Source organism: Phascolarctos cinereus, unplaced genomic scaffold (assembly GCF_003287225.1).
Source record: "Phascolarctos cinereus isolate Bilbo 61053 unplaced genomic scaffold, phaCin_HiC Scaffold_1;HRSCAF=81, whole genome shotgun sequence".
Lineage (NCBI taxonomy): Eukaryota > Metazoa > Chordata > Mammalia > Diprotodontia > Phascolarctidae > Phascolarctos > Phascolarctos cinereus.
In genome coordinates, this window is record NW_027555514.1 from 47,622,820 (window position 1) to 47,650,425 (window position 27,606).

Sequence of the window (27,606 nt, forward strand, 5' to 3'; positions counted from 1 at the left end):
GCAAGTCGTGATATATGAATGTAATAGAATACTATTGTGCTATAAGAAATGATGAGTAGGTGGACTTCAGAAAAACCTGGAAAGACTTATATGGTCTGATGCTGAGTGAAGTGAGCAGAACCAGGAGAAGGTTGTACTTCATGTTGTGTGATGACTAATATTGATAGACTTAGCCCTTCCCAGCAATGCAAGGATCTAAGACATCTCCAAAGGCTTCATGATGGAAAATGCTTTCCACATCCAAAGAAAGAACTATGATGTTGCAATGCAGATTGAAGCATACGATTTGCTCTTTTTTTTCTTCTGTTTTGTTTCGTTTTGTTTCTTCTTTCTTGTGGTTCCTCCTGTTGGTTCTAATTCTTCCTTACAGCATGACTAATGTGAAAATATGTTTAATAGGAATGTATATGTAGAGCCTATATCAGATTGTGCACTGTCTTGGGGAGGGAGAAAGGGAGGGAGGGGGAGAAAAATTTAAAACTCAAAAGTGTATGGAAGTGATTGTTGAAAACTAAAAATAAATTAATAAAAAAAATAATAACGGCTGCTAGCCACAAAACTCCCGTCAGATTCCCATGCATTTTCACTGCCCTTGTCCTCTCCCTCCCAAGCCACCCCTTGCAGACTTGCACTCCTCGGGAGTCTGACTTGACCGTTTGTTCTGACTTTGCTTACAGACGCTTGCGGAAGGTCTGCTGCTGGGAGCTGTATCTGTGTAAGTCACAGGCTTGGCTTGCTTGCTTTCTCTAGCAGTCTCTAGTATTTGCTTTCTTAGCATGAGCTTCTGCTGATGTATGTGAACAGTGATCATCCTTCTTCGGTTTCAGTTTCTATCAAGCTGAAGAAGTGATGTGGGCAATAGGAGGAACGGCTTTGGTGACCTGGGGCCTCACCTTGTTTGCACTACAGACAAAAGTAGGTATGATTTGTCATCTGTTTGTTATAAGGACCATTCAGAAACACTGGGTTTAAATGGGAGTGCCATGAGGACAGGGCCGGCTTCTTTTGTCTTTTCTTTGTATCCTTAGTCTTAGTAGAACAGCTGAGACATAGTCTGAGATGATGCCTAATAAATACTTGCTGATTGATTGATTAATTATCAAGATGTAAGAGTAGCAAGATTGTAGGAATGAATGTGCTTCCTTAGGAACTTCCAAATCCTTTTTATTTATTTATTTATTATTATTAGCATCTTTTTTTTCCTTTTATTTTTGGTGAGGCAGTTGGGGTTAAGTGACTTGCCCAGAGTCACACAGCTAGTGAGTGTTCTGTGTCTGAGGCCAGATTTGAACTCAGGTCCTCCTGACTTCAGGGCCAGTGCTCTATCCATTGTGCTACCTAGCTGCCCCTCAAACCCTTTTTATTATTTATTTATTTATTTGGAAATTTCCCTCAAACCCTTTTTAAAGATACTTCCAAACCCTTTATAAAGTTTTTTTTTTCCCTTTCCCAAGATTGTTTAAGGCAGTATTTGAGGGAGATTTTTTTTTCCCTTGCCGTAGTGTCAGAGGTAGGATTAGAACCTAGGTGCAGATCTGTTCAAGCCTGGATCACATGGGTTCCAAGATCTGTTCTCCATCTGTTGCACCGAGAGACTCCCAAGTCTGCGTTGGCCAAATTCTCTTTTAGTGAATCTTGAAGACAGAAACTCTGTCTACCTACTTCTCTCTAGTGGTATGCACCCTGTCCACGAGGAATAGGTCTGCTTTCTCAGCTACTTACTATAGGCCTTAGTGAGGTCACTCTGTAAACAGACTCTGATACAAATCCTTTCTGTGATGGAAATAGGGAGAAGAAGCATGAGGAAGGTGTTGAAGACTACGTTGTTATCCAACATACTTCATTAAAAGTTAGAAATTAGAATCCAACTTCAGATTTAGGATGTTTTTTTCAAATTTGCCAATTCAATCCATAGCATTAAAAATGTACTATATTATACATGTGCTTACATGCAGAAAATTTGCCCATGTGCACAAAGGCATGCCCACTTATAAATGGCTAGAGGCCTGGCCCAAGAGTCGAATCTAGTGGTAGTAGCTAATGGTAGGGCATTTTTCACATCATTACTTTGAAAAAAAGGACTATTGGTGCTGTAGCCATAAGAGAATTTTCATTTGAGTTCAGAAAAATAAGCAAAATAATGACCATATTACAAAGTGGTTATAAAAACTTTGTTTTGATGATTTTAAACTACTTCTTGTTTAGGCATTGCTTGTTTTATTCTGATTGGGTCAGGTCTGAGTTATTAGTACTAATAATTCTTTTGAATGGCCCTAAATTTTCTGGCCATTTTTTAGACCAATATGCTTGTCTGCAAATGGGTAGATTTCAGGCAGCATGCTGTAGAGGAAAGAGCAGCTTTTCTGTTTGCAAAGCAGAGCCAGCAGTCTTTTCTGTCCCTATGTCACAGGATTGTTATGAAGATTACATGAGGGGCAGCTAAGTGGCACAGTGGATAGAGCACCGGCCCTGAAATCAGGAAGACCTGAGTTCAAATCCGGCCTCAGACCAAACACTTGACACTTACTAGCTGTGTGACCGTGGGCAAGTCACTTAACCCCAATAGCCTAAAAATTAAAAAAAAAAAAGAAGAAGAAGAAAAAGAAGATTGCATGAGAGAGTGAAAGAGAAGTGATTTTTTAAATTTTTTTATTTTGGCTAACTGTAAGATGCCCTGTTAAGCTTCTAGGCGATAACTCTAGAGGGTAACTGGAGTTGATTAAAGAGAAGGGTGACGTGCTAGACTGCTTTGAAAACTGAATGGAGGCTAGACTGGAGTAGGGAGAGACCAACCAGCAGTTTCTCTAAGTACTATGCTTTTCGTATATTCTTTAATTGAGTGTCTTATTTTATTTTTCCTCAGATTGATTTTACCAGCTTCTCTGGCATTACCTGGGCTTTATTTGTCATGTTACTCCTCTATGGAACTCTTTATATCTTTATGCCTTTCTATGTAAGTATAATTGGAAACCTATTAGAAAATGAGTCTTTTAATTATCATCCCATCATTAGGAATGTCTATGAGATTTGAGCTTAGAATAGAAGTGGGAGAAGGGCATAGTAGGCCAGATTGCAAGTGGAAAATGGTAAAATCTTTTCAGTGGCTGCTCAGCTGCTCCCAGAAACACAAATCCATCTTTTAAGCAGCAGCGTCATCCCAGTGATGTTCTAATCCCCCAATACCTCAGTCTTCAAGGAATTATAATTGAAGGAAGTCCAAAGATGAGACCTTTCAGAATATGTCTAGGGATGACCTCCATGCAAGAAGTGTAAGGGAAAGAACAGGGTCCAGAAACGTAGGATCAAAAGAAGGAAGGGTCCAGTCATGGACCAGCGAGAGCAAGGGATGGTTGAGAAGAGACAAACAGCATATGAGCTGCTCAGAGGTTCCTAAAGAGTGAAAAGGGAGGAAGACAGAGGAAGATCTCCTCAGGGCATGAAGGAGAATCTATAGGAGGACACAGACCGGGATTGCCAAGGATAGAAACATGTGCGTCGGACTTAATGTGGACCAGTAATTCTGGTCCAGGTAAAGGTGAGGGGAGGAAATAAGTACTCATTAAGTGCCTATTATATGCCAGGCACTATGCTAAGCACCTGAGAAGGAGGTGCTATTATTATCCCCATTTTACAGATGAGGAAACTGAAGAAGAGATTAAATGATTTGTCCAGAATCACACACCTAGTAAGTGTCTGAAGCCGGATTTGAACTCTGGTCTTCCTGACTTCAGAGCTAGTATTCTGTCCATTGGAAGGAGAGTAGAAACTGATTTGAACAGTGACCCCCTAATCTTTAAAGTGAAGAAAAAGGCCTTCTTTGTGCCAAATGTTGCTTCTCCAAAAGTTATCTAATAGATTTGATAGATAGATACATGGTGGATGTAGTTGCTCCCTACAATGACCATTGATCACCATAATTTTCTGTGCAGAGTATGTAAATTGTCTTTGGTTTATGACCACAATATTGCGCATTGATCATTCCATTTCATTTGTGAGCTGTAAGTGTTGATTTTTTTTCATAGTCCTTTTTTTTCCCTCAAGAGTGCAGCCACCTACCTTAGTTGATAAATGTAGTCCATGATTTTATCTTTTTGTAAAGATAAAGAATATATTGTATAAGTACCTCCTCCCTTAGAATTGCCTGGTACCACTCCCTTCAAGGCCTCTAGTCAGTAAGTCAAGTCACTAAGGATTTATGAAGTGCCTACTGTGTGGCAGGCACTGTGCTAAGCACTAGGGATTCAAAGAAAGACAAAAAAGTCCCTGCCCTCAAGGAGCTCATAGTCTAATGGAGGGGACAACATGCAAGCAACTGTGCACAAACAGCACATACATGGGAGAGAATGGAAACATTCACAGAGGAAAAGCAGTAGCAGTAAGGGGGACTGGGAGAGTTTTCGTGCAGAAGGTGGGATTCTGGCCCAGCTTTGATGAAAGCCAGGGCAACCAGAAGGCAGAGATGATGTGGGGGTCAATTCCAGGAGGACAGCCAGAGAAAATTCAGAGTTGTTTGCTTGAGGAAGGCAGTGTAGGGAAGCCAGCGTCATTGGATTGGAGGGTATGTGGGAGAAAGTAAGGTGTAAGAAGACTGGAAAGATAGAAGGGCTTTAAAAGCCAAACAGGATTTTATATTGGATCCTAGAACAGGGAACTGTAGGAAGGGCAGCAGAGTGGTGCAGCAGATAGAGTACTAGGCCTGAAGTCAGGAAGATCTGGGTTCAGATCTGGCCAGACACTTACTAGCTGTGTGACTCTGGGCAAGTCACTTAACGTTCTCTGCCTCAGTTTCCTCATCTGTAAAATGAACCAGAGAAGGAAATGGCAAACCATTCCAGGATCTTTGCCAAGAAAATCCCAAAGTCAGATACGACAGAAGCAGTTAAAGAGCAGCACTGTGGGGAAGATCACTTTGAAAACGGAGTGGAGGATGAACTGGGCTGGGGAGAGACTTTTGGCAGAGAGAGTGACCAGCAGCCTTTGCAGTAGTCCAGGCATGAGGTGATGTGGAAGCTCACCACGCTGGCAGCAGGGTCAGAGGAGAGAAGGGGGCATATGCAAGAGACGTGGGAAAGTAGAATCCCCAGGACTTGGCCACATGTTAAATATGGGGGTGATGAGAGAGAGTGAGCATTGAGGGTGACCCCTAGGCTGGGTGTCATCTGGGTGACACCTGCACAACAGGGGGGATGGTGGTGCCCTTCACAGTAATATGGAACTTGGGAATAAGAGAGCGTTTGGAAGGGAAAGATAATGAGGTCAGTTCTGGACATGTGAGTTTGAGATGTCCACAGGACATCCACGGTTGGAGATATGAGACTGGGAGTCAGAAGATACACATGCACACACATAGATAAATACATATATACATGTATATGTATATTTGACTAATGTACTGTTCTGGGGTAATTGGTTGGATATTGGTGTTATGGAGTGACACTATGATCCTTCTGTAGTGTTACCAATGAAATATTATCACCTGGTAAGTATTGATGTAGATAAGGGTTTTTGGCTATTTGGAGTAGGATTGATTTGTTAGAATGATAATGTTCAGTAAGTTTTAAAGGACAGTGTCAGAGAGTTAGGGGACAATAGGACAATAGTCCCTTGAGGAAGACGATTAGGATGAGACGCTATCCATGTGCTCCATGAATGATCAGAGGCATGTGACCATCACAAGTTACCAGAAGAAATTCAGACAGAGAACTGGACACTGTTTTGTGATGCCTCCTCCTCCACGTGAGGTGTATGTGTGTGTGGGGGGGTCCTTTAATAAAACAGTGACTCTGACGAGCAAAGAGGGCAGCTCAGCACAACACTGAGGATCAAGCTTGAAAAATATAGTTGGGTTTTTACCTGTTCAAGAGGTTAAAGAAAGACCTTTGCCAGCTGTAACAGCCAACCCATATGTGAGTGATGATGAGTATGAATGTTGTCAAAAATGTTGCTTTTACTTATATCTAGATGTCCGAAAAATCTTCTTCCTCCAAGTTTGATGGCAGTCTGACTTTGGGGGATGATGAGATGCCAGATACATTAGGTCAGTGGAAGACAGATCGTGAATACCTTATAGAAGGGTTTGAAATGTTTTCACTTCCCCTGAGGCATGCAGCAAAACCTCACCTGAGCATGCAAAAGGAGAGAAGCCCCCTAGATCAGGCTTCATCTAAGGGTAGACATGGCCTTTTGTTCTGCATCTCGATGATGACGGCTTGGGAGGAAGGCTTGGGAGCAGTACTGCACCAAGTTACATTTGCCATCAAAACGTGAAGTGACAGATGAGACCCAGTATCCCATCTACAGTCTGGAATTTCTGGCTTTGAAGGGAGCTCTCCCTGAGACTTCTAAAGACTACTCAGTCTGTTGGAACAGAGTTCCAAATATGAACTGTAACAGTTCATTCATTTATATTCTGACCAGTGCCCAGTTGGATACTGTTTGCCAGGGATGGCTGGCAATGCTAGCTAACTTTGAATTCAGCATTCAGTGCTGACTAGGAAGGACCTACATGGATGCAGATACACTGTCTGGAAGACCACAGGATGCTGTGGAGAAAGGGATACACAGTCATCCAAAGCCATGTTTCTTTTTTTTATTATTTTAAACAAGAAGTTTATTTAAACAACAAGATGTTTGACTTGAAGGAAAACTATCTAGGATCAATTTCTTTATAGTAATTAATTCCTACTGAGAGACAGAGATTGCCCTACATGTAACAGCTATGTACAAAAAAAGTTGTAAAATCATCCTTGGTTTTACAGTGATAAGAGAAAAACATTGAAATTATCCAATCAAACAAGGCATGCAAGGACTTGTGTGTGTGTGTGTGTGTGTGTGTGTGTGTGTGTGTGTTTTGTTGTTGGTGTTGTTGTTAAGCAGGGAGAGCAAAATAATTTACTGGAATATAAAGGTAAAAGTTGAATGAGCATGCCACTAATGGAGAAAAGGGATATTTTCACAGAACCAGTTTGTTTTTTCCCCTCCCCATCTCCATTTGATGTTGATCAAAACATACTATCAGCCATTTAGTTTAAAAAAAAATACACATTTTGCCTGTGCACCTACACCAGTTACTTTATGTACAATAAAGGAATGAGGGAAGGGAATCAAAGAAGAGAGAAAACTATACTGCGGTAGTTGGGATGTGGATGAACCAAATCTTGGTTTTCTAGTTGTGAATGTATTGTTTTCCTTGGGAGCACAGTTCTGGAGTGGGGTTATATGTTCTATTTTTAGTCAGTGCCTCCTGTCTGCTGCTGGAATACATCAATTGTATCTTCATCCTCCATTTCCAACTATGCAGATGTGTCTGTTTCATTGATTGGTTGCCCATCAAATCGGGATCTGATCTGATCTGCCTCATTGACAAACCCCGTCATTCCCAATAGGTTTTCATTAGTTTACTAAGTGGTGTGTGCCTCTTAATCTTAAATTGCACCACCAAACCATCTTGCCCTGCCACCTTCAAATTAGTGTGGTCATTGTTTTCAGTCTTGGCTCTGTCCTTCGGCTTTTTGTTGGCCATGGCGAGTCTGGGGATCTCTTCAGCCACTGCCTCACAAAAGAGGAACCAGGATGGTCTGCTCCAAGGGAGGGAGAGCGGGGAGAAGCAGCAGCAGCAGGAGGAGAGGAGGAAGAGGAAGATGATGGTGGTGATGATGAGGAAAAGGAGGAGGAGAAGGAGGAGGAGAAGAAAGATGATGGTGGTGATCGTGAGGAAGAAGAGAAGAAGGAGAAGGAGGAGGAAGATGATGGTGGTGATGGTGAGGAAGAGGAGGAAGATGATGGAGGTGATGGTGAGGAGGAGGAGGAACCCCAAACTACATTTCGGGTGGATGTTAGTACAGCTGAAAGCTGGGGACTTCCCCCAGACTGAGTGCAGCAGTATGTGAGAATCGCACTATGCTTGCTTGCCCTAGTGGTCCATGGATAGTTGGTGAATTGATGAAGTGACACAGACTGCAAAGCAAGGCAGGGATGGTGAAGGACCCGAGTGGCAGCTTCCTGAAGGCAGTCTTTCGTCGAGGACGATGGCGGACATCGGAGCTGGCACATACTGTACTACCCCACTATGGATTCCACATGTGGTACCGGGAAGCAGCTGGTGCTGCCCGAGACGTGCTGCCCTGTGGCCATGAAAGCTTCGCATGATGATCTTGGACACGGGGGTCAAGAAAGGGCCGGGGGCTAGGAAGAGGCAGATTGTTACAAGCCCTTGATGGCTGCAGATGTCACCAACAAGTGTCAGGCAGGCCTGTTGCACTCCCAAGGAAGAACATAAGTACTATCAACTCTTTGGGCTCTTCTGGCACTGACTTCCAATCTCTGAAAAGAAATAGCAAGAACCTAAGTGATATGTTGATGGTGATGGGCCCCTCAGCCAGGAGTCAAAAAGCCTCCATGGTTGCTCAGGTATTGTGAAATAAATAGTCCTTAGTGTATGGACTTACTAGGAGGATCTCACTAAACTGAGGTAGAGCTTTGGAAATACAATGCTGAAAAGGTTGTTAGCTCTGCCGGCATTATGTAATCGAGACTGTTTTTCCATTCTCTGCTGAGCTCTGATGGATGTGCCAGGGACGTTGAGGATCAGCTGTCATCGACTAGCACAGGCGTAGGGATAGAACCTGTGAAAATGGTGATGTGCGTAGTCAGTGTTTACCCATGTAATGCCTGCCCTGCCATATGTTCAAGATGCATGTGTTGTCCCGATAGGCTTCTGCGTGGTACATTTTTCTGTTTGGTGCCATGCCTATTCGGTAGCTCTCTGGTTGGTACTATGCCCGTTCCATGCCATCCCCAGCTCTCTGGTAGCCTTGCTTTGTTTTGTTCTGTCGTCTAGCAGGCCTGCCGTTATTATTGCCATCCTTCCTGGCTTTTGTTTTGTGGACGTTCATGTGCCACTGTGAAACGTGCCTGTGACTTAGATCTGGCCCCTGTGTTGAGCTCTCCTGTACATATTGCTGTCTTGCTGCTGTCTGTTTGCTGTGTGTGGTGCTTGAGAGTGGCTTCCCAGGGTTCTGGTTGAATGACCTTTGCTCTGGGATGCACTGATGAGTATTTGGTGCTTTGTGGTCTGAGGACAGGTGCCAGGCTTGTCACAGCTGACTTTGCAATTCCAAACCCAGAAGAGAAATGTAACAGTCCTACTGGCGAGCCTTGGACTGACACCCTTGTGAGGGAGCCCAGGTCACTACAGACATTGGGAACCATGTTTCTTCCCAGCTGAGAAGGAGGGGGCATTGCCAGGAGATGGTGACCAGGAGGTGGGGTTTTTGGTTACAGTAGGGCTTTCAATGAGTCCTCCTTCAGAGGGAAGAGTTGCTGAGGGATGTGACAGTGGTGGCAGTGACCACTGGAGCCACTTCTCTGGTTTAGACCCCTGAGTGGGGGTGGGGAACCTGTGGCCTTGAGGCCAGTGTGGCAAACTTCACAGAACAAATCCCCTTAATAAAAGGATTTCTTCTGTAAAACTTGGACTCGGTCAAAAGTCTGCACCCAAGGACCTAGAATGTCACAGCTTCCCCACCCCTGCCCAAGGGGGACTCCTGGAGGTGAAGGCTAAACCTCGCCAGGCTTGAGACTGCAGTTATCTGGTGCTGTCAGGGCTACTCACCAGGTGGCTGGAACTCTGAGGCCAAAAGAAACTGGGAGCAACTGTTCAGGAAACGCCAGTGGCTGCCCATTGCCTCCAGGATCTAATGTGAAATCCCCTTTTTAGCTTTTAAAGCCCTTCGTACCCTGAAATTGTCCAGTCTTCGAGTACCTTGCAAACTTGACTCCCTTTCACATACTCTGAAATCCAGTGACACCAGCCTCCCATCTGTTCCTTCAAGAAGACCCTCCATCTTGACTTTGAGTGTGTTCTCTGGCTGTCCCCTATACCTGGAATGTTCCTCCTCCTCCTCTTCTCTGCCTCCCAGCTTTGCAGACTTCCAGCCTCCTACAGGGAGCCTTTCCTGACCCCACGCTGATGCTAGAGCTTTCCCTCGGCTGATTCTCTCCTATTTATCCTGTCTGTATTTTGCTTGTATGCAGTTGTTTGCATGCTGTCTCCCCCTTTAGACTGGAAGCTCCTTGAGGGCAGGGACTTGTTCTTGCCTTTCTTTGTATCCCCAGCACTATGCACAGTGCCTGGCACACAGTAGGTGCTTAATAAATGCTATTTGACAAACTGACTGAACTGGTGTTCCTTATCCACATCCCACCCCTCCGTCTTTCTCCTGAGTGCTACTGCCATTTGCTTCTCGGAATCTTGGATTCTGTTTAAGACTGTATCCAATTGACCTAATTTTATCCATCAGTCTAGCCTTTCTGAAGCTTCTGCTGTGTGCCAGGGACCTTGCTGGGTACTAGGGATGCAGATACAAACATGAGACAGTCTCTGCCCTTCAAGTGATTCACTTCTACCCCAGGGATGCAGCATCTCCTTGGAAGAGGAAATATGGGATATTGTAAATGCAAAATGATGGAGGGGGCTGAGGAGGGGGTGGCAGCTGGGACGAGCAGAAAGAGTCTTTTGAAGGAGATGCCACTTAGACTCAAGCCTTGAAGGGAACCAGGGCTTCCAAGAGGCTCTAAGTGAGCACATGTAAGGGGGAGTCTATGCAAAGGTGTGGTGGTGGGAGACAGCACAGAAGAGGTCCATAAACTTGTTTGTTTTAATTTGATTGCTGAATTTCAATGATCTCAATAGGTTTCTTCTGTAATCCTGTTGTATTTTGTTTATGGATTTAAACCTTATTTTCCAGAGTCCTCGGATTTCACCAGTTCACCAGAGGGCTCTGTGACACAAAAAACGTGAAGAACCCCAGGGTTGGGCCTTAAAGTTCCCACATGAGTGGGAACCTTGCTTAAACGTCCTGGGAAGAGGCAGGAACCATCCCAGGAGGAGGTTTACAAGCCAAGTAGGAGAGTTTGTCCTAAAGGCAATAGGGAGCCAGTGAAACTTCTGAAGCTGGGGTTGGGCGGAGGTGATGCGGCCTGACTAGGAATGTCGTTTGGTAGCTGTGTGGAGGATGGAGTGAAGAGGGGAGAAACGCAGGGCAGGAAAAGCAATTAGGAGGCTCTTACAACTGTCCAGGTGAGAGGGGGAAAGGGCCTGAATGAGGATGGTTTGGGAATGAACACAGAGAAGGGAGAGAGGCAGGGTCATTTCAGACTATGAGGTTAAAAGGGAACAGTCGGTCTTGTCTCCAGTTACTTACAAACTGCCTGAGGTCACGACTGTCTTCTTCCCAAGTCCCACCCAGTAAGTGCTGTGCTCTAGAAGAGCATGGGTCAGGGATGATGGCAAGAGAGAATCTTCTCCAGCATTGCTCTGTTAATGCTGGCACCAATGTGGGCACCCACGGCAGCTGGTTGTTTTGTTTCTTTGTGCCCATGTCAGAAGCACCCTCACTTTCTCTTTCTGCTTTCCAGTGGCTCCGTTTGATATACGCCGCCCTTGGGACTCTGTTATTTTCAGTGGTAAGTCTATTTTTCTTTCCTTCTCTCAAGCTTTTAAAAAAGGAAGTAGCTGACTTCGATTGCATTGATTACTTAAGCTTGGCCAGAGAGGCCCCCTAAGAAGGCCCCTGTGAGCCACTGGGACATTTCCATGTGGGTTGGCTGCCCATGGGTGGGGCCCAGTAAAGATGGCCACCTTCGGATAGTGGCCTGTAACAGGTGAACACTAGGGTCTTCCTAAATCCGGATGTTGATTTCCTTGTTTCATGGCGGGGCAGAAGGAAGCATTTATTAACCACTTACTATGTGCCATGCAGTGGTAAGTGCTTTACGAATATTGTCTCATTCACAACAACCCTGGGCCCTAGGTGCTATTGTGTCTGAGGCTAAATTTGCACTTGGGCCTTCCTTACTCCAGGCCCTGCTCTCTAACCACTGTAACACCTTACGCCAGTTGCAGTGGCAGGGACTAATCTGTGTGTTTTTAAGCTAGCATAAGTATATAGATAGAAATAACAAGGAATAATTCATAATTACATAGCCCCCAGAATGTATGGAAAGCACTTTCCTCACAATGACTCTGTGAATTTGGAAATACCAGTATGGTCATTCCCACTTTGCATATGAGGAAACTGAGGCTGGGGGAGGAGGGGCCACTTCAGAGAAATCACTTTGTCAGCTGAGAGGTGGGTGGGTTAGGGTGGGAGAAGCTCTGGAGGTTGCACGAGGCGCTGCCACTCCTCCTTCCCCCACACTAACAGTGAAGGGAGATAAGCCTTCCACTACCACTTAGTAGGGCTGGCAAGGAGGGGCAGCAGGGCGGCCTGGACCTAGGCCAGGGAGGGAGGGAGGGAAGGAATGGGAGGGGCTGCCTAGAGACCTCCCGCCTCCGCTAGGATGAGACTGGACCAGCTCCCAGGACTGACTGGCCGGGGGCGCTGAGCCCACCCACCTCTTGGAGAGCGCGGTCTGGTTCCTCCGTGCATCTCTCCCTTTCCCCCCCCTTTCTCTCCCCCTCTCCCTATCTCTCTCCTTCCTTCCTTCCTTTCCCCTGTCTCTGTCCCCCTCCCTTTCCCCTTCCCTCCTTCCCTCCCCCAACCAGGGAACTGAAGGCCAGAGAGGTTCAGGAAGCTGACCAAGTTCAGCCAGTTAACTCGGTTGTTGAGAATGGGATACCTGGCGATTTGGGGGAGGACCGCAGCCCCGATCTCTGGTCCATCTTGCCAGTGACACTGCTCCCTCCTGAGGGAGACAGGGTGGGAGAGGGTGGGTGGGACACCCAAACCTCTCCCTCGATACGGAGAAATAACTCCAACCCGTGTCCACCTCCTAGTAAGTAAGTCATCAATGCTGTGTGAAGGATTATACAAAGCGTGTCAGGCTCATTTTGTAACAGCGGTGCTTCGCTGACACCACATGTAGCTTGCTAGCCACTGTGATCCCTAGATCTTTTTCAGTACACAGTAATGAAGAGGCTGCAGTCCAGTTAGTGCTGAAGGAATACGGGCTGTTCAACCCCAGGAACTCCAAGAGGAAGGTTTCTCGGAGCATCAGCTGGGTCACCCCCCTGTTGCTCCTGCTCCTCCCCCACCCCAAAAGACTAAATTGAGTTTACTCTTAGAGCTAAGTGGGCAAACTAGTCAGAGGCAGGATGCCGTGATGTAAAGAGAGCCGAATTTGGTATTAGAAGACCTGGATTCAAATCCTGACTCTGTCAGCCTGTGTGAGTCACTTAGCTTCTGTGCGTCTGTTCCCTAATTGGTGGAGGGCGTGGGGGTGACAGTAGACAAGATGACCGCTCAAGCTTCCCCAGCCAGGAACCTCCCTACTCTGCTCCTTGAATGACCCTATCTAAAGCAAGCCATTTGTGATAGAGTTTCAGTTCTCTGCAGTCCACTTTGTAGGGGTTCATGTTAATTGGTGCTTGTCAACATAGAATAACAGATAATAAAAGTCATTTAAAAAATAAATTTCAGATGTCCCAACTTGCTCAGGAGGGTTCCAAGTACCTTTAAAATGTCTTTCCCATCATAATTAGAAGTAAATGGCTTATGTGGCAAATGTCTGCCGAGTCGTCCTTTTGGTGTGGGGCAAGTTTTAAAAGAAATCTCTACATTTAAAAGGCATATATCTGGTGCCACTGGTATTTTCAGCACCAGCGAAGCCCATGCTGACCCATGCTAAACTCTGTATGTGTCTGTGTATTTAGTATTTTACAACATAACTGTCTTTGGCCAAAAGTGTCTTATAACGATCTGTTTTGTTTGGGCTGTTTAAGGGCCTTCTCTCAGGGAATAACGCAGCCAGAAGTTTTTCTGTGTCCGATGTTACAGGGGCTTTGTTAGAAGCATCCCATCCCAGATGCTGAGACTTCAAAGTCTGGTTGACAGCTGTCAGAAGGGAGTCTGAAGCCATTGTGGGAACCTCCCACAGACGCAAGTGGATGTCCTGCGTACTCCGTGCTAAAATTCTCTCCCGGAAATCAGCAGGCAGGAGAAGCTTGTCATGGAGAGGACCACTTTGAAGTGTAGAGAAGCAGATCTCTTTGGTATGGGGTGCAGAAGAGTTAAAGCTAGGAAAGCTTTTACCTAGAACCAGGTCCTTCGCATGTGCTCTGCGTCCTCTCTAAGCCTTGTGCCGTTTGACGATTGGATAAAGTTAAAGACTTCCATTTTGGTCTTGTTCATGGGATCATCCTGAATCTGGTTTCTGTCCAAAAGAGTTAATTTCCCCAATAAGGAAATGCCGTTGAAATTGGATGATCGTGGGAAAGTTGAGTTTTAGAGGTTTGGAATAATCCTGACTTATTAATGTTTGCACTTAATCAAGATTTTCATTTTCTAGATGACTAAATAATTGCAGGTTATCACTAACACTGATGGTCTCATCTATCTATGATCTGGCCGTGATGAGTTCTAAACAGCACAGGCTCCATGATTACCTAATAGATGAGAAAGACCACCTTCTAATGAGGTCTTTGGGGGACTTTTGTAAACAGAGTTCTCCTCGAAGAGTCACAGCATCTCCAGGATGGAAGGGGTCTCTGAGGTCGCAGCCTGCCGCCATAATGCTGACAAGTGGTCATTGTCCATCTTCTGCTAGAAGACTTCTAATGAGGGAAGGGGGGGAAACTCCTCATCTCCCAAGGAGCTCTGATTGTTAGGAAGGTTTCCCTTCTACTGAGCCTAAATCAAGGGCCCTCATTGCTTCTACTTTTGTCTCCTGGGGCTAAAAGAACAGATCTTCCATGACCTGCCAATACATGAAGACAGCTCTCGTGGCTCTGATAAGTGTTCTCTAGAGTAAACATCTCCATCCAGCTCCTTTAGCCACTGCTGCTAGGCCATGGATTCTAGTCCTCCCACCATCCTGGTCAGCTGCGTCAGGACGGGCTCTCCCTCACCTGTGGTCTTCCTGAGTCGGGATGTCCAGAGCTGACAACAGCAGCCCCCGGGGGGTAGTCCAGGGCATTAGTTTACTTGGCTGGTACATCCCACCTTTGGTATGTGTTGCTGTGGTAGTCCCCTGACACCACTCTTGTTTAAAGCCCTGCCTTCTCTCTCTTGTACTCCTGAAGTATATGCTTTTAACTCAAGTGTAGAGCTTTAACTGTATCCCTGTTAAGTTTTTCTTATGTAATTAGACCCCGGCACATAGTAAGCACTTATTGAAATGAAAAACACAAATCAGTAGAATGAGCAGAATGAGAACGGTGAAGGAGAGATGTAAAACCCTTTAGAAAAATCTGAGGCAGAAGAAATCGCTTTCATCTGGAGTGCAAGCAAGGAAGGCTGCATGGAGGAGAGGGTACTTGAACTAGGTGGTAGAGGTGGAGAGGGAGCACATTCCAGTCAAGGGCACTGCAGGTAGTAGCACTTTCGTGTTCCATTTGGTAGGAAGGAAGGAAGCAAACTACTGTGAGTCAGACATTGTGCTAAGCGTTTTGCATTATCTCATATGATCCTCACTACAACCCTGTGAGGTAGGTGCTATTATTAACTCCACTTTACAGGTGAGGAAACTGAGGCAAAGCAGGTCTAAGTGACTCGCCCAGGGTCCCACAGCTAGTAAGTGTCTGATGCTGGATTTCAGCTGGGGAAGAGCAGTCTCTTGCCTCCAGGCCTAGCACTCGAGGCACTCTTTGGCGCCACCTAGCTGCCTGGGAATTGGGGTTAGGAGTCTAGAGTGCTCTTTAAAATAGAGTTGAGCTCCTCGAGGTTTTGAAATGCCTTCGTTAGCCTGTGCCGGAAACAAGGCTGCCTCGATCTCCGTTTCTGTAAAATGCTGCTCCTAAGCAGCTGCTGTGTTGTGGACAGTGTGGAGGAGGGTTGGTTTATCTGGTGGTTTTTGTCCTGCCCGTGGTTTGCAGCTCATGTTTGGGGGTTCAGAATGCAACTAGGTAACTGAGCTAATGGGCTTATTTCAGGTCCCCTCCTTGTTTGAAAGAACAGGCCAGGAGAAGTGCTGCCTTGGCAAATGTAAACAATGAAGAATCATTATTTTCCTTTTATTTCTTGACAATATCTTTAGACAAGTAGGGTATTCTAATGAAATATCATGAATGCTGGACTTTGAAATGTCTCAGAATTGAAATTTATTCTAGCTCCTGTGCACTGGGTCTTTTAAGTGGTTAATTCCATGACTCTGAATGAGCATGTGCTGTTTCAATGTAGAAAACTGTGGGAATAAGGAATGATCGCTGAGTTGGCATTCCTTATTGCTGGAAGTCACTTGTTACAAATACGAATCGTCCCAAGGGAAGATACTACTTTAGAATGACACACGACACAAGCTGTTACCACAAACTCACTTTCTGCAACTTTTCCTGTTTTAAAAATAATAGCTAGCACTTGAATACCATTTTTAGGTTTGCAAAGCGCGTTATGTGTTCTCGTTTGATCCCCACAGCTCTGTGAACTAGGCACTATTATTATCCTCACTTTATAGGTGAGGAAACTGAGGCTGAGAGAGGTTAAGTGGGTTGTCCAGGGTCACATGTTAATTTAAGTATGTGCCTGAGGCAGGATTTGAACTCACATCTTCCTAACTTCAAACCTAGAACTCTATCCATTGTACTATTTAATTCTTTGAAAATGTTAATTGCCACCTCCCTCCCCCCAGGAAGCCTTACAAGTGTTCCGATAAAAATGTTGTAAGCATTTAAAAGGCAAAAACATTTGGATGATTTTTTTCATTTTCTTCAAGTACCTAGTGTTGGACATACAGTTTATGCTGAAAAGGAGCCATCAGTATGATTTGAGTCCTGAGGAATATGTCTTTGCTGCCCTGAATCTCTACCTGGACATCCTCAATATTTTCATGTTTATTCTGGAGTTAATTTCCCAAGAGCAGTAACTCAGCCCAGGCCTCCGTAGTGAATACAGGAACACTGCTGATGTCTGCAGAGCGTGTCCTGGTCCATAACATGCCACTCAGCGCCTCCTCCCTCTGCCCGCTTTTTACAAGTTTTCAATATTTTAGATGTTGGCAAATGAAGAAACTCAACATTGGACAGAATGTAGCACTTTTATTTTTAGTTCTTGTCAGGTAAACAAAACATTCTTGGGGGAATATTTATTCTTTAGAGTGATTAAATCATAAAATACTCCATCTTAACTCTACGCATACACTTAAAAAAAAAAAAGGAAAATGCTACAGCTTGTTAAACCATGATCTTGGCTAAAAGCTTTTCCAAACTTTGAGAAAAAAGTTAAAAATTCTTTTAGAAGGTGGTTATTTTCCAGGTTCCCCATTGGTTTCTGGGGTTACTTTGTTAAGATCCAGGCTCTATCTGACTTAACAGCTGTAAAGAACTTCTAAATAATAAAGTTGATTCCCTAAACCTTCCTTCATTCTTTTTCTCTTTTTTTTCACCGGACTGGGACATTTAGAGAGGATGGTTTAGAAAACGCTAAACTTTGCCCAGGGCTAAACTTTGCCCAGGGGTGCAAGAAACCAGCTCAGGTGAAATCTTTTGGTCCTTTGGCAAACATGCCACGTAGTAGAGAGAGGGACCTGCTGCTGGAATTTGTATCACTCGTTTCTAGGGTCAGCAGGGAAATTCTTGACCAAATGTTTTCGTCACCAAGCATCGTAGACAAGGCAGACCCATCCATACCTCTGATGGTCGAATGGAGTTTCTGAAGTGACTTTGACGAACATTGAATAGGAATTTTATCTTTCTAATGAATTCTAGCTAGTCTTCAGATTTTTTAAAACGGGGTTAGATAGAATGCACGTGAGGTTAAAATAGTTTTGCTCTGGTTTTCATCCTTTTAACAAGTTTTGGCTGGGGGCTGCTAGGTGGTACAATGGCTAGAAGTCTGGCCTTGGAGTCAGGAGGACCTGAGTTCAAAGCTGGCTTCAGACACTTGACACTTACTAGCTGGGTGACCCTGGGCAAGTCACTTAACCCTGACTGCCTCACCACAAAGCAAAAAAAAAAAAATTTGGTTGCTGGATCAACTTGTTTTTTTTAGGCCAGTCTTCCTTCCTTGCCTGGTAAAGGACTAACTCTCCATTAGGACCAAATGTTTATGTAATATCCCATGCCACATAACTTTTTCTGAATACCATGGTACTTCTCTCTTCTCTCTCGTGGCAACTCACTGCTGTTTGGGAGGATTTTTTTTAACCCCACCTGTTCCAGTCTACTTAGATATTTGCTGGTAGTGACTGAGGGGTTGGACTTGACCTCTAAGAGCCAATCTACCTCTTAAGAGCATATGGTAAAACAGAAAGCATCATTTCCAAACAAAAATAAACTATTAAAACACTAAAATATAACTGGATTATATTATTGAATACAATGCTGAATTTCTGTGCCTAAGAGCTCATCATTAAAATTATTCTAAAAACACCTTTATTATTTTGTTCTCCTTTGAAGCCCAGGCAATGTGGCCTAACAGAAGTATGCTGGTCTTAAGAGTCAAGGGAGATGGGTTTGAATCCTGCTTTCTGCCTTTACTCACTGGGTGACCATGGGCAAGACATCCTCTCTGAACCTCAGTTTCCTTATCTGTAAAATGGGAGTGATGCTTGTGGTACCTATCCTAGGAGGCTGCTGTTGGATCAAGTGGGATAATTGTAGAGCACTTTGTAAACCTCAAAGCGCTATTGTGGATGTCAACTATTATTATATTTGAAGGATGGAATGTTATGTTTGAATGGTTCTGATTTCATTAGTGTATTACCTACATCAGTGCAGATGAAAACCTGTCTAGGATTCTTATCCTCCACAACTATCCAATCTTTTAAGTATTTCAGGGGCTTCAATACAGCACGTGGACTATCTAGTCAGTCAGTCAAGAAGATTTATTAAGTGCCTGCTACATTCCAGGCACTGTGCTAAGTGTTAGGGATAAAAAAAAAAAAGGCAAAAGACAGTTTCTGCCTGCCCTCAAGGAGCTTACAATCTAATGGGGAGAAAAAAAAACAAACAGGGACAAACAAGCTATATACAAGACAAATGGGAAATAACAAGCGGAGGGAAAGCACTAGAATTAAGCTGCAGAAGGCTTCTTGTAGGAGGTGGGATTTTAGTTGGGACTTGAAGGAAGTCAGGGAGGTCAGTAGTTGGAGGGTATTCCTGGCAAGGGGGATGGATAGCCAGAGATCATAGAACAGCCAGGAGGTCAGTCATTGGACCAAAGAGTCAGGGAATAAGGTATAAAGTAGATTGGAAAGGTAGGAGGGTTAGCTTGTGAAGGACTTCGAATGCCAAACAGAGCATTTTGTATTTACCCCTGGAGGCAAAGGGAGCCGCTGGAGATTACTGAGTAGGGGTTGGGGGGGGCACACGAACTGACCCACACTCTAGGAAAATCACTTTAATGGCCCAGTGGAGGATGGATTGGAGCGGGGAGAGACGAGGCAGGCAGACCCACCGGCAGCTACTGCAATACTGCTGATGTGCGACGATGAGGGTCTGTACCAGGGAGGCAGCAACGTCAGCGGAGGAGGTGTATTCGAGGGATGCCGTACAGGTGAAATCCAAAGGCCTTGACAACAGATTGGACGGGGGGGGGGGGGGGGGGAGATTGGGAGCTTGAGGGAGTGGGGGGATGGTGTTGCCCTCTACAGTGATAGGGAAGGTAGGAGTAGGGAGGGCTACCTCTCTCGGACTATGCCCTCACTATTTCTGATTCTACACGTCCTTATTATGATCACCAAAGAAGGAACCATGTTGAACAAAGTCACACTTCAGGAACTGTAGCAAGACAGGAGAGCTGAAAAGTTAGATGCCCTCAGTCTCAGAAATTAGAGATTTTTTTTTTTGGTGAGGCAATTGGGATTAAGTGACTTCCTAGAGTCACACAGGTAGTGAGTGTCATGTGTCTGAGATCAGATTTGAACTCAGGTCCTCGTGACTCCAGGGCCAGTGCTTCGTCCACTGCACCACCCAGCTGCCCCCAGAAATTGGAGATTAAAAAAACAAACAAACAAACCCAAACTTCATACTTTAAGTCGCCTGCCCTTAGGATGTTATTTCTGAATTGGCTTTTTTTTGGCCTTGAAAACCCTAGGAAACACTCTTGTAGCTTGGCTATTAAGGGTGAGGGAAGTAGACGCTAGAAGCATCATGAGAAATAGTGGCAGCTACAAGAGAGTGGCAGTAGAATGGGGGGATGGGAAATCAGAGACAGGAGGCCGCAGAGTTCTGAACCCAAGGAGCCAAGGTGACTTAGGAGCCCAGGAGGTCAGAGGTCTCTGGCGGTTCCCTGAGGATTCAGTGCGCATGGAAACTTTAGAAAACAGGGCAGAACAAAAGCCTTGGGAGCAAAGCCTGAGAAGATCCGATCAGCTCCACGTGGAGCAGGTTTTGCTTCGGGAAGCTGATGTGACTCACACAGCCCTACGTTGGATCCTTAACTTGAGCCACCATGGGTGATCGATACTATGAGAGGACCTCAGAGGAGGGAGAGGCATCGTGCACCAGGGGGATCAACTGAGGCTTTACAAGATTGCAGTAGCTTGAGTGGGACCTTTTGCTAAGCAGAGAAGAGGTACCAGCTGGAGAGAAGAGTGAAGGCACAAATAGTGTGCATGACTGACTTTTGGGAGTGGTGAGTTGGTCAGTCTAAAGTGGAAGGCAGATTCTGTGAATGGCAGTGATGCGGACTCTGATTGCTGTTTAGGGTGTGATAGCTGCATCAGCCTCCAGGTGGTACTGTGAGCACAAGCTGCTTCAGCTCCCTTTCCCCAGCACAGGTATGTTCAGTACCCAGACACTCTGTATCTTGGGTACCCTGCCAGTTCCTTCCTTACTGCTCCAGCATTATCTAAGGTGTACGTCTGTTTGCCTGATGGGCCATGATTTATTTGACTCGTTCACCCTCATCCCACTAGGATCCTCATCTTCTCAAGTTCAGTAACCTAAAAGGAGGGCTCACTCTTAAAGAGATTAGAGTACATTTTACTAATGTGGAATCAAAAGTAAAGTACTGGGTTAAAAGTCCTTCAAACTCAAATGGAAATGGGTGCCTGGGAGCTGCACATTGACTTAGAATACCACAAATTGACATTGCCTATGTTGTATTTTTATTTAAACATTTCCCAATTATACTGTACTCTGGTTAGGGGTTCTTGCTTGCCACATGGGCTCCATTGCAATGTTTGACCCCTTTGGTCCAGAACATCAAGTAGCCCCCAGGGCAGAGTTTGGAAGCTCAATCCCATAGACTCTTTACAGTATTAAAAATGAAGTTCACAGTGTCAGTTTTAAAATTCCAAAGTGGCGAATTCCCTGGTAGGGTCTGAAATCTCAATTTTTTTTCCTACTCAGTCTTCTGTCTTGACATTTCCCAGCACACCCAAAATCCTTTTAAGGAAATGCAGTCTTCAGAATCCTGCTTCCACATGCACATGCAGGGGTGGGGGACCTGTGGCCTCAAGGCCACGTGTGGCCCTTTGACTGAATCTAAACTTCCCTTTAATAAAAGGATTTGTTCTGTAAAACTTGGCCTCAGTCAAAAGGCTGGACCCAAGGACCTAGAAGGCCACAGGCTCCCCACCTGTGACAGGGACATAGGGATCTCACTGACATTTCACTGATGGCTAGTGAGCCAGCCAGGAGAAGATTGTCTATTCTGATGCTTAAATGGGTGGATCACCAGAGGTTCTCGGGTCCCACCGTCTCTGGAGTTTCCTCCCAAAGGCTGCCAGTGGGCTTGGGGTGGGGATTCTCAAACCAAAACCACAGAACTAAGATTGTTTTTCCTCCTCCCTGCCCTGCCATGGCCATTCTCAGAATCCTCCAGAGTTCACATCTTTTTGCTTCTAAGTGTCCTTCCTGTAAACTATGGAAACTCGCTTGACATTCGAAGGCCCTTAGACAACAGTTTTTACTTTAAAAGCCTGGGCCCTTCTCTCCCATGCTCCCTGAGATTTCTGGACATAAGACTGTATGTTTAGGACTAGAAGAGACCCTGGAGACCAAGTCTAAAGCCTTTATTTTACAAATGAGGAATCTGAAGCTGAGAGATTAAGTAGCCCACCCAGGGTCACACAGGTAGGAAGAGTCTGAGGCTTCCTGAATCTCATGTCCAATAATCTATCCAGTCTACCATCGAGCTGCCTTTGGGGCTTCAAGATGAATGAAGGGGAAAGAAAAAACTCATCAAGCAGAGGTTACAGATACATTTCAAGACAGGGAGAACTGGATGAGTTTGGAGGCATAAGGGGAAACACCAGAGAAGAGGAGATTAAATATACCAGGAAAGGAATACGTGTAGGAGGAAGGTGCTGGACAAGTCAGAAGGGGATAGGGAAAGGTGCTGGGTTAGGAGCAAGATAGATGCCTCCTTGAGCTAGAGAGAAGATGAGTGTGAAGATGTGGAGAAAAAACCTCAGTAAGATTTCATGTCGGAAAGACTCAGTGAATTAAGAGGGTCATCTGCAGAGTGGGCAGCGGATGGGATCGGGGCTCATGTAAAGGTGCAGAGCAGTCATTATTTGAAGTGTGTTAGGGAATCAACCAGGGGGGAATGAAAGAGTCACTTGCCTTGCTATGAGAATTCTGAGAGAAGAAACTAGGCTCCAAGGTCCCTGAAGAAGGCCCATATATTGTGAAAGCCAACAGCAGTGACTTTTACTAGGTTCTGGCTTTGGTGACAGTGGATAATTTATTCTCAGAGATATCATGGACAACTCAAGGTAATGCAAATAACACATTTCTATTCAGGATGCAGGCAGATTGGACTGCTTTTATTTGGGATCACATGCTATCTTCCATGTAGCCTTTAGTACACTCAACTCTGGTGGTACATATTTGAGAGTGTACCATGGAAGATTAAAAAGCCAAAATTGTACATGGTCCAATTCTGAATCAGTCTGTATAAGACTGAAAGGTCATATAATCTTTAAGACAGGGCAAGAAGACTGTGGTTTTATCTACTTCAAATATAGAAGCATCGTGTAGCTATACTTTGGTTCTGGGACATTAAGGAAAAGTGTCAAGTTAACACTAGTTAAAAACCTGAAACCCACAGACCAAAAAACAATGTTTTCCAAGGGGCAATATGATTTATAAACTTGGGTGTGGGAATAGAGGGATTAAGAAAGTTAAGATTACTTCCCCAAAACAAGAAACATTTGGAATCAAAGTCAGGCTACCAAAAAACACTTTGGTCATCTGGATATGACTAAAAACCATAGGATCATGCCCAGCCCCTAATTAATACAGAATAGGCTCTCCTTTTTTAGTAAAGACTTGACCAATTCATTAGTGTTTGACTTTGAAAACCAACATTCTGTGCTACTTAAAGATGGATAAAATTAGAATTCTAATACAAGGAAAACATGATATTAAAATGATAATAGATGATAAAGTGATTTGGGGACAAATTACTACAGAATACGTTAGCACTGAAAATATTTATGATGATGAAGATTTCTGCCCAAGTGAATTCAGAGAGCTGGAAGAAATGGTGTCACTGACAGGATTAGTTTCAAGGGAGAAAAAAAGAGATTGGTGACTGAAACACAGTGATTGAATTAATCATTACCTAGATGCAGAAACAGCCCTTAGGAGTACACTTTAGTAATTATAGGATTAGTATGGTGAGAATTATAGGAATTTTGCCAAACATTACAAAGTGTGATAATTTCTCTCACTTAAAAAAGTGCAATTTCCTATTATCCCTAGGCAATTTGTTCATAGCAAATCTTGCTGTCAAGTTTATTAACACAATTTAGTTTACTCAATCCCTTGCTTTGTTGACTTCTCAGCACATCTGCTCTGTACATAGGCCCTGCAGCCCAGGAGGGAAGTTTTTTGAAACTTAAACACTTGAGAAATGCTGGTAATTGGCCTGAGCATGCTCTTGTCAGAATGGGATGAAGTTTAGGGAGCAGCTGAGCTGGAGGGCCAGAGGGAACCTAAAATAATTTTCTAACTCCTCTGTCATCTGGTCTTTTGAGAATAATCTTCAATTTTGGTTTTAGGCCAATTCCCAGGTCTACATACCAATTATCCAAGTGTCACTACTAATACATTTTCCAAAGTCAAGTATACCAACCTTTTAGATTAACCAAGTCCTCTCATTAACAAATAATTAAGGGATGAAAAAGAGAAATACACTGGGTGCAGGAGGGAGAAATAGAATGGGGTAAATTATTTCACATGAAGAGCTGCAAAAAACCTATTACAGTGGAGGGAAAGATGGGAGGGTGGATGATGGGCATCACTTGACCCTTCCTCTCATTAGTATTGGCTCAAAGAGGGAATAATATACACCATCAGCTGAATGTAGAAATCTACCTTACCTGACAAGAAAGTAGGAAGGGATAAGATTAATCTTAATAAGTGGGGGGACTGACAGAAGAAAGGACAGACCAGGGGAGGAGACAGACAGAAGCAAAACAATGTCAAAGAGTTAAAGGGTGAGGTGAGAGAGGACAAACAGGAGGAAAAATAGGATGAAGGGAAATGCAGTTACTAATCCTAACTGTGAATGTCAATAGGATGAACTTTTCCATAAAATGGAAGCGGATAGCAGAGTGAATCCTAAAATATACTGTTTGCAAGAAACATACTTGAAGCAGAGAAACAAAAGAGTAAAGGTATGGGGCTGGAGCACAATCTATTATGCTCGGGTTGAAGTAAAAAAAGCAGGGGTAGCAATCCTGATCTCAGACAAAGCAAAAGCAAAAATAGACCTAATTAAAAGAGATAAGTAAAGAAACTATATCTTGCTAAAAAGTACCATAGACAATGAAGTAATATCAATACTAAACATATAGACACTAGGTGGTATAGCTTCCAAATTCTTAAAAGAGAAGTTAAGTGAGTTACAGGTTCATGACCAAACAAGAGATAGAGAGCATTACAAAATGTAAAATGGATAATTTTGATAATATTAAATTACAAAGCTCTTGCACAAACAAAATCTATGCAACTAAAATGAGAAGGAAAGCAGAAAGCTGGAAAACAATTTTTATAGCAAGTGTCTCTGATAAAGCTACACTTCTCAAATATATAGAGAACTGAGTCAAATTTATTAAGAATCTATAAGCCATTCTCCAATTGATAAGTGGTTAAAGGATATGAACAGGCAGTTTTCAGATGAAGAAGTCAAAGATATCTATAGGCACATGAAGAAGTGCTCTAAGTCATTTTTAATAGAGAAATGCAAATTAAAATTACTCTGAGGTACCACCTCACACCCATCAGATTGGCTGATATGACAAAAAGGGAGAATGATGTTGAAGAGGATGTGGGAAAATGGGAACACTAAAGCACTGTTGGTGGAAACTGATCCAACCATTCTGAACTATATCCAAAGAGCAAACAAACTGTGCATACCCTTTGATTCAGCAATACCACTACTATGTCTGTATCCCAAGGAGATTGTAAAAAAGGGAAAAGGACGTATTTTTGCAAACATATGTATAGCAGACATTTTTGTGGTGACAAAATATTAGAAATGGAAGGTCTGTCCATCAACCAGGAAATGGCTGAACAAGCTGTAGTATATGAACATAATGGAATACTAGCATGCAATAAGAAATGATGAACAGGCAGATTTCAGAAAAACCTGGAAAGACTTGTATGAACTGATACAAAGTGAAATGAACAGAACCAGGAAAACACTATATATAGAATCAGCAACACTGTGTGATGATCAGCTATGAATGACTCAGCTCTTCTCAGCAACACAATGATCCAAGACAAATACAAAGGACTCATGAAGTAAAATGCTATACCATCCAGATAACAGAAGTGATGGACTCTGAATGCAGATCAAAGCATACTTTTTTCATTTATTCTTTTTTTTTCTTTTGATCTGTTACTTCTTTCATATGATGATTATCACATGATTAATATGGAAATACATTTTACATGATAGCACATGTGTAACCTATATCAAATTATTTACCATTTTGGGAAGAGGGGAGGGGAGGAAGGGAGAAAAATTTGGAACTCAAAATCTTGTAAAAATGAATGCTAAAAATTGTCTTGACATGTAATTGGGAAAAAAATTCTATTAAAAAAAAAGGACATAGTGCTGTTCTTTCCCATCTACAGATAAGCCCTTTGAAAACAAAGTGACTGGGCCAAAGGACTTAGAATCTCTGTGACCAGATGAGTAAGATCATGCCAAGTCATGGCCATCATGAGAGAGGAAACAATACTTAACCCAAACAAAAAAGTTGGTTTCCGAAGATTCTGAAATTTGGATATGGGTCACATGACAAAAAATAGCTAGCATTTATCCAGTCTTTAAGGTGTGAAAGGAAGTTTTCTTGGCACATTTTGGAAATCTCTGAGCATGTATATCAGAGAGCACCACCTGCTACTTCTAAATCATTCAACTCCTTTCACCTCTGGGATCAAACGTAAAATTTCTTGTTTGGCATTCAAAGTCCTCCATAAGCAGGCCTCCTATTTCTCCACCTTATTCTTCTTCATATACGGTGATCCAGTCCTTGCTGGCCCCTGCACAAACATCTTCCAAGTCTGGGCCTTTTTCACTGGCTGTCTCCTGTGCTTAGAACTCTCTCCCTCCTTCTCATTGTCTCTTGGCTTCCTTAGATTCTTTCAAGTCCTAATTAAAACCCTACCTTCTTCTCAGGACTTAAGCATAATGCCTGGGACATAGTAGGCATTTAATAAATGTTCATTACTGACTGACCTTCTACAAGGTCCCCCTTGAGGTTAGTGCCTTCTGCCTGTTACCTCCAATTTATCCTTTATAGATCTTATTTGTACAAAATTGTCTGCATGTGGTTTTCCTCTTAGTCTGAGCTCTTTGACCAAGAGCTTAATGTCTGTTACAAGAATGAGCAACCTGTCTTCTACTTCTACCCATCATTAATGTCTAAAATGATGTAAGAGAGGGGGAGAAATGAACTGAGGCTGGCAGATTAAAGAAGAGCCTTAAGACAGTGAATAAACTTATTTCTGGAAAAACAATACTTAAACATTTTAGACACTACTAATGGAGAAGTTGCTTTATTTTTATGTAGCCTATTTTCTCTTAACAGTTTCACATATCCTTTCACACCTGTCTCTAGAGAAGACAGATGTCAGGGATTATAACAGTGATAAATGGGAAAAAAAAAGCTAGAGAAGCTCATTTTTCAAAGGTCATCCAGCAATCAGTATGCTAAAATAAAATTAGCCCCTCAGAGTTTGGGGATATCATCAGCCCTGGAGGGATTATATAGGCAAATCTTACAGGCCAAAAAGGATATTTCATAAAAACACATTTTCTACCTGTTAGTGGCTCACATAGGGAATTACATGAGCAATCTCCATATTCAATGTTTAAATATGATATTTGGGCAATCCTTCAGCTGCCTCAGGCACAAAAGCTTCCACAAGAGAGAAGTAATTTACCTAATCTGGCAGAAGAACACCCACAAAGATGGCTCAACAGAAGAAGCTTCTTGCTGGTTTGAATATTTTGTTGTTGTTGTTTTTTTACTATGAATCTGATGGAGAGAAGATCTCAAATATTCACAGACTGTACGGTGGAGTAAAGAGAATGCTGAATTTTGGGAGTCTGGAAGACCTGTGCAGAAATACTGCCTCAGACTTAGTACTGGGCAAGTCAACGAACCTCTCAGCCTCTTTCCTCATCTGCAAAACAAAGTAGCAGCTCCTACCCCACAGGAGTATTATAATGTCAATAAAATACTTTTTAAACATTAAAGTGT

General features: G+C 43.6%; 1 protein-coding gene and 1 pseudogene across 4 annotated transcripts in view; one reads left to right on the top strand and one right to left on the bottom strand.

Moving 5' to 3' along the window:
- TMBIM7 (protein lifeguard 2) overlaps window positions 1–27,606 on the top strand; it is a 67,345-nt gene that overhangs the window by 30,251 nt on the left and 9,488 nt on the right. For 2 of the 4 annotated variants that reach the window (XM_020987428.2, XM_078151790.1), the window contains exons 6-10: window positions 678–715; window positions 828–915; window positions 2,864–2,953; window positions 11,419–11,466; window positions 16,651–17,292. In XM_020987428.2, the coding sequence (XP_020843087.1) occupies window positions 678–715; window positions 828–915; window positions 2,864–2,953; window positions 11,419–11,466; window positions 16,651–16,800 (414 nt within the window). In that variant the 3' untranslated portion in view covers window positions 16,801–17,292. Of the gene's footprint in view, window positions 1–677; window positions 716–827; window positions 916–2,863; window positions 2,954–11,418; window positions 11,467–13,778; window positions 17,293–27,606 lie in introns of those variants that run through there. The other 2 variants (XM_020987433.2, XM_020987431.2) reach the window with 2 other exon arrangements.
- Window positions 7,230–7,538, bottom strand: LOC144456653 (small ubiquitin-related modifier 2 pseudogene; annotated as a pseudogene).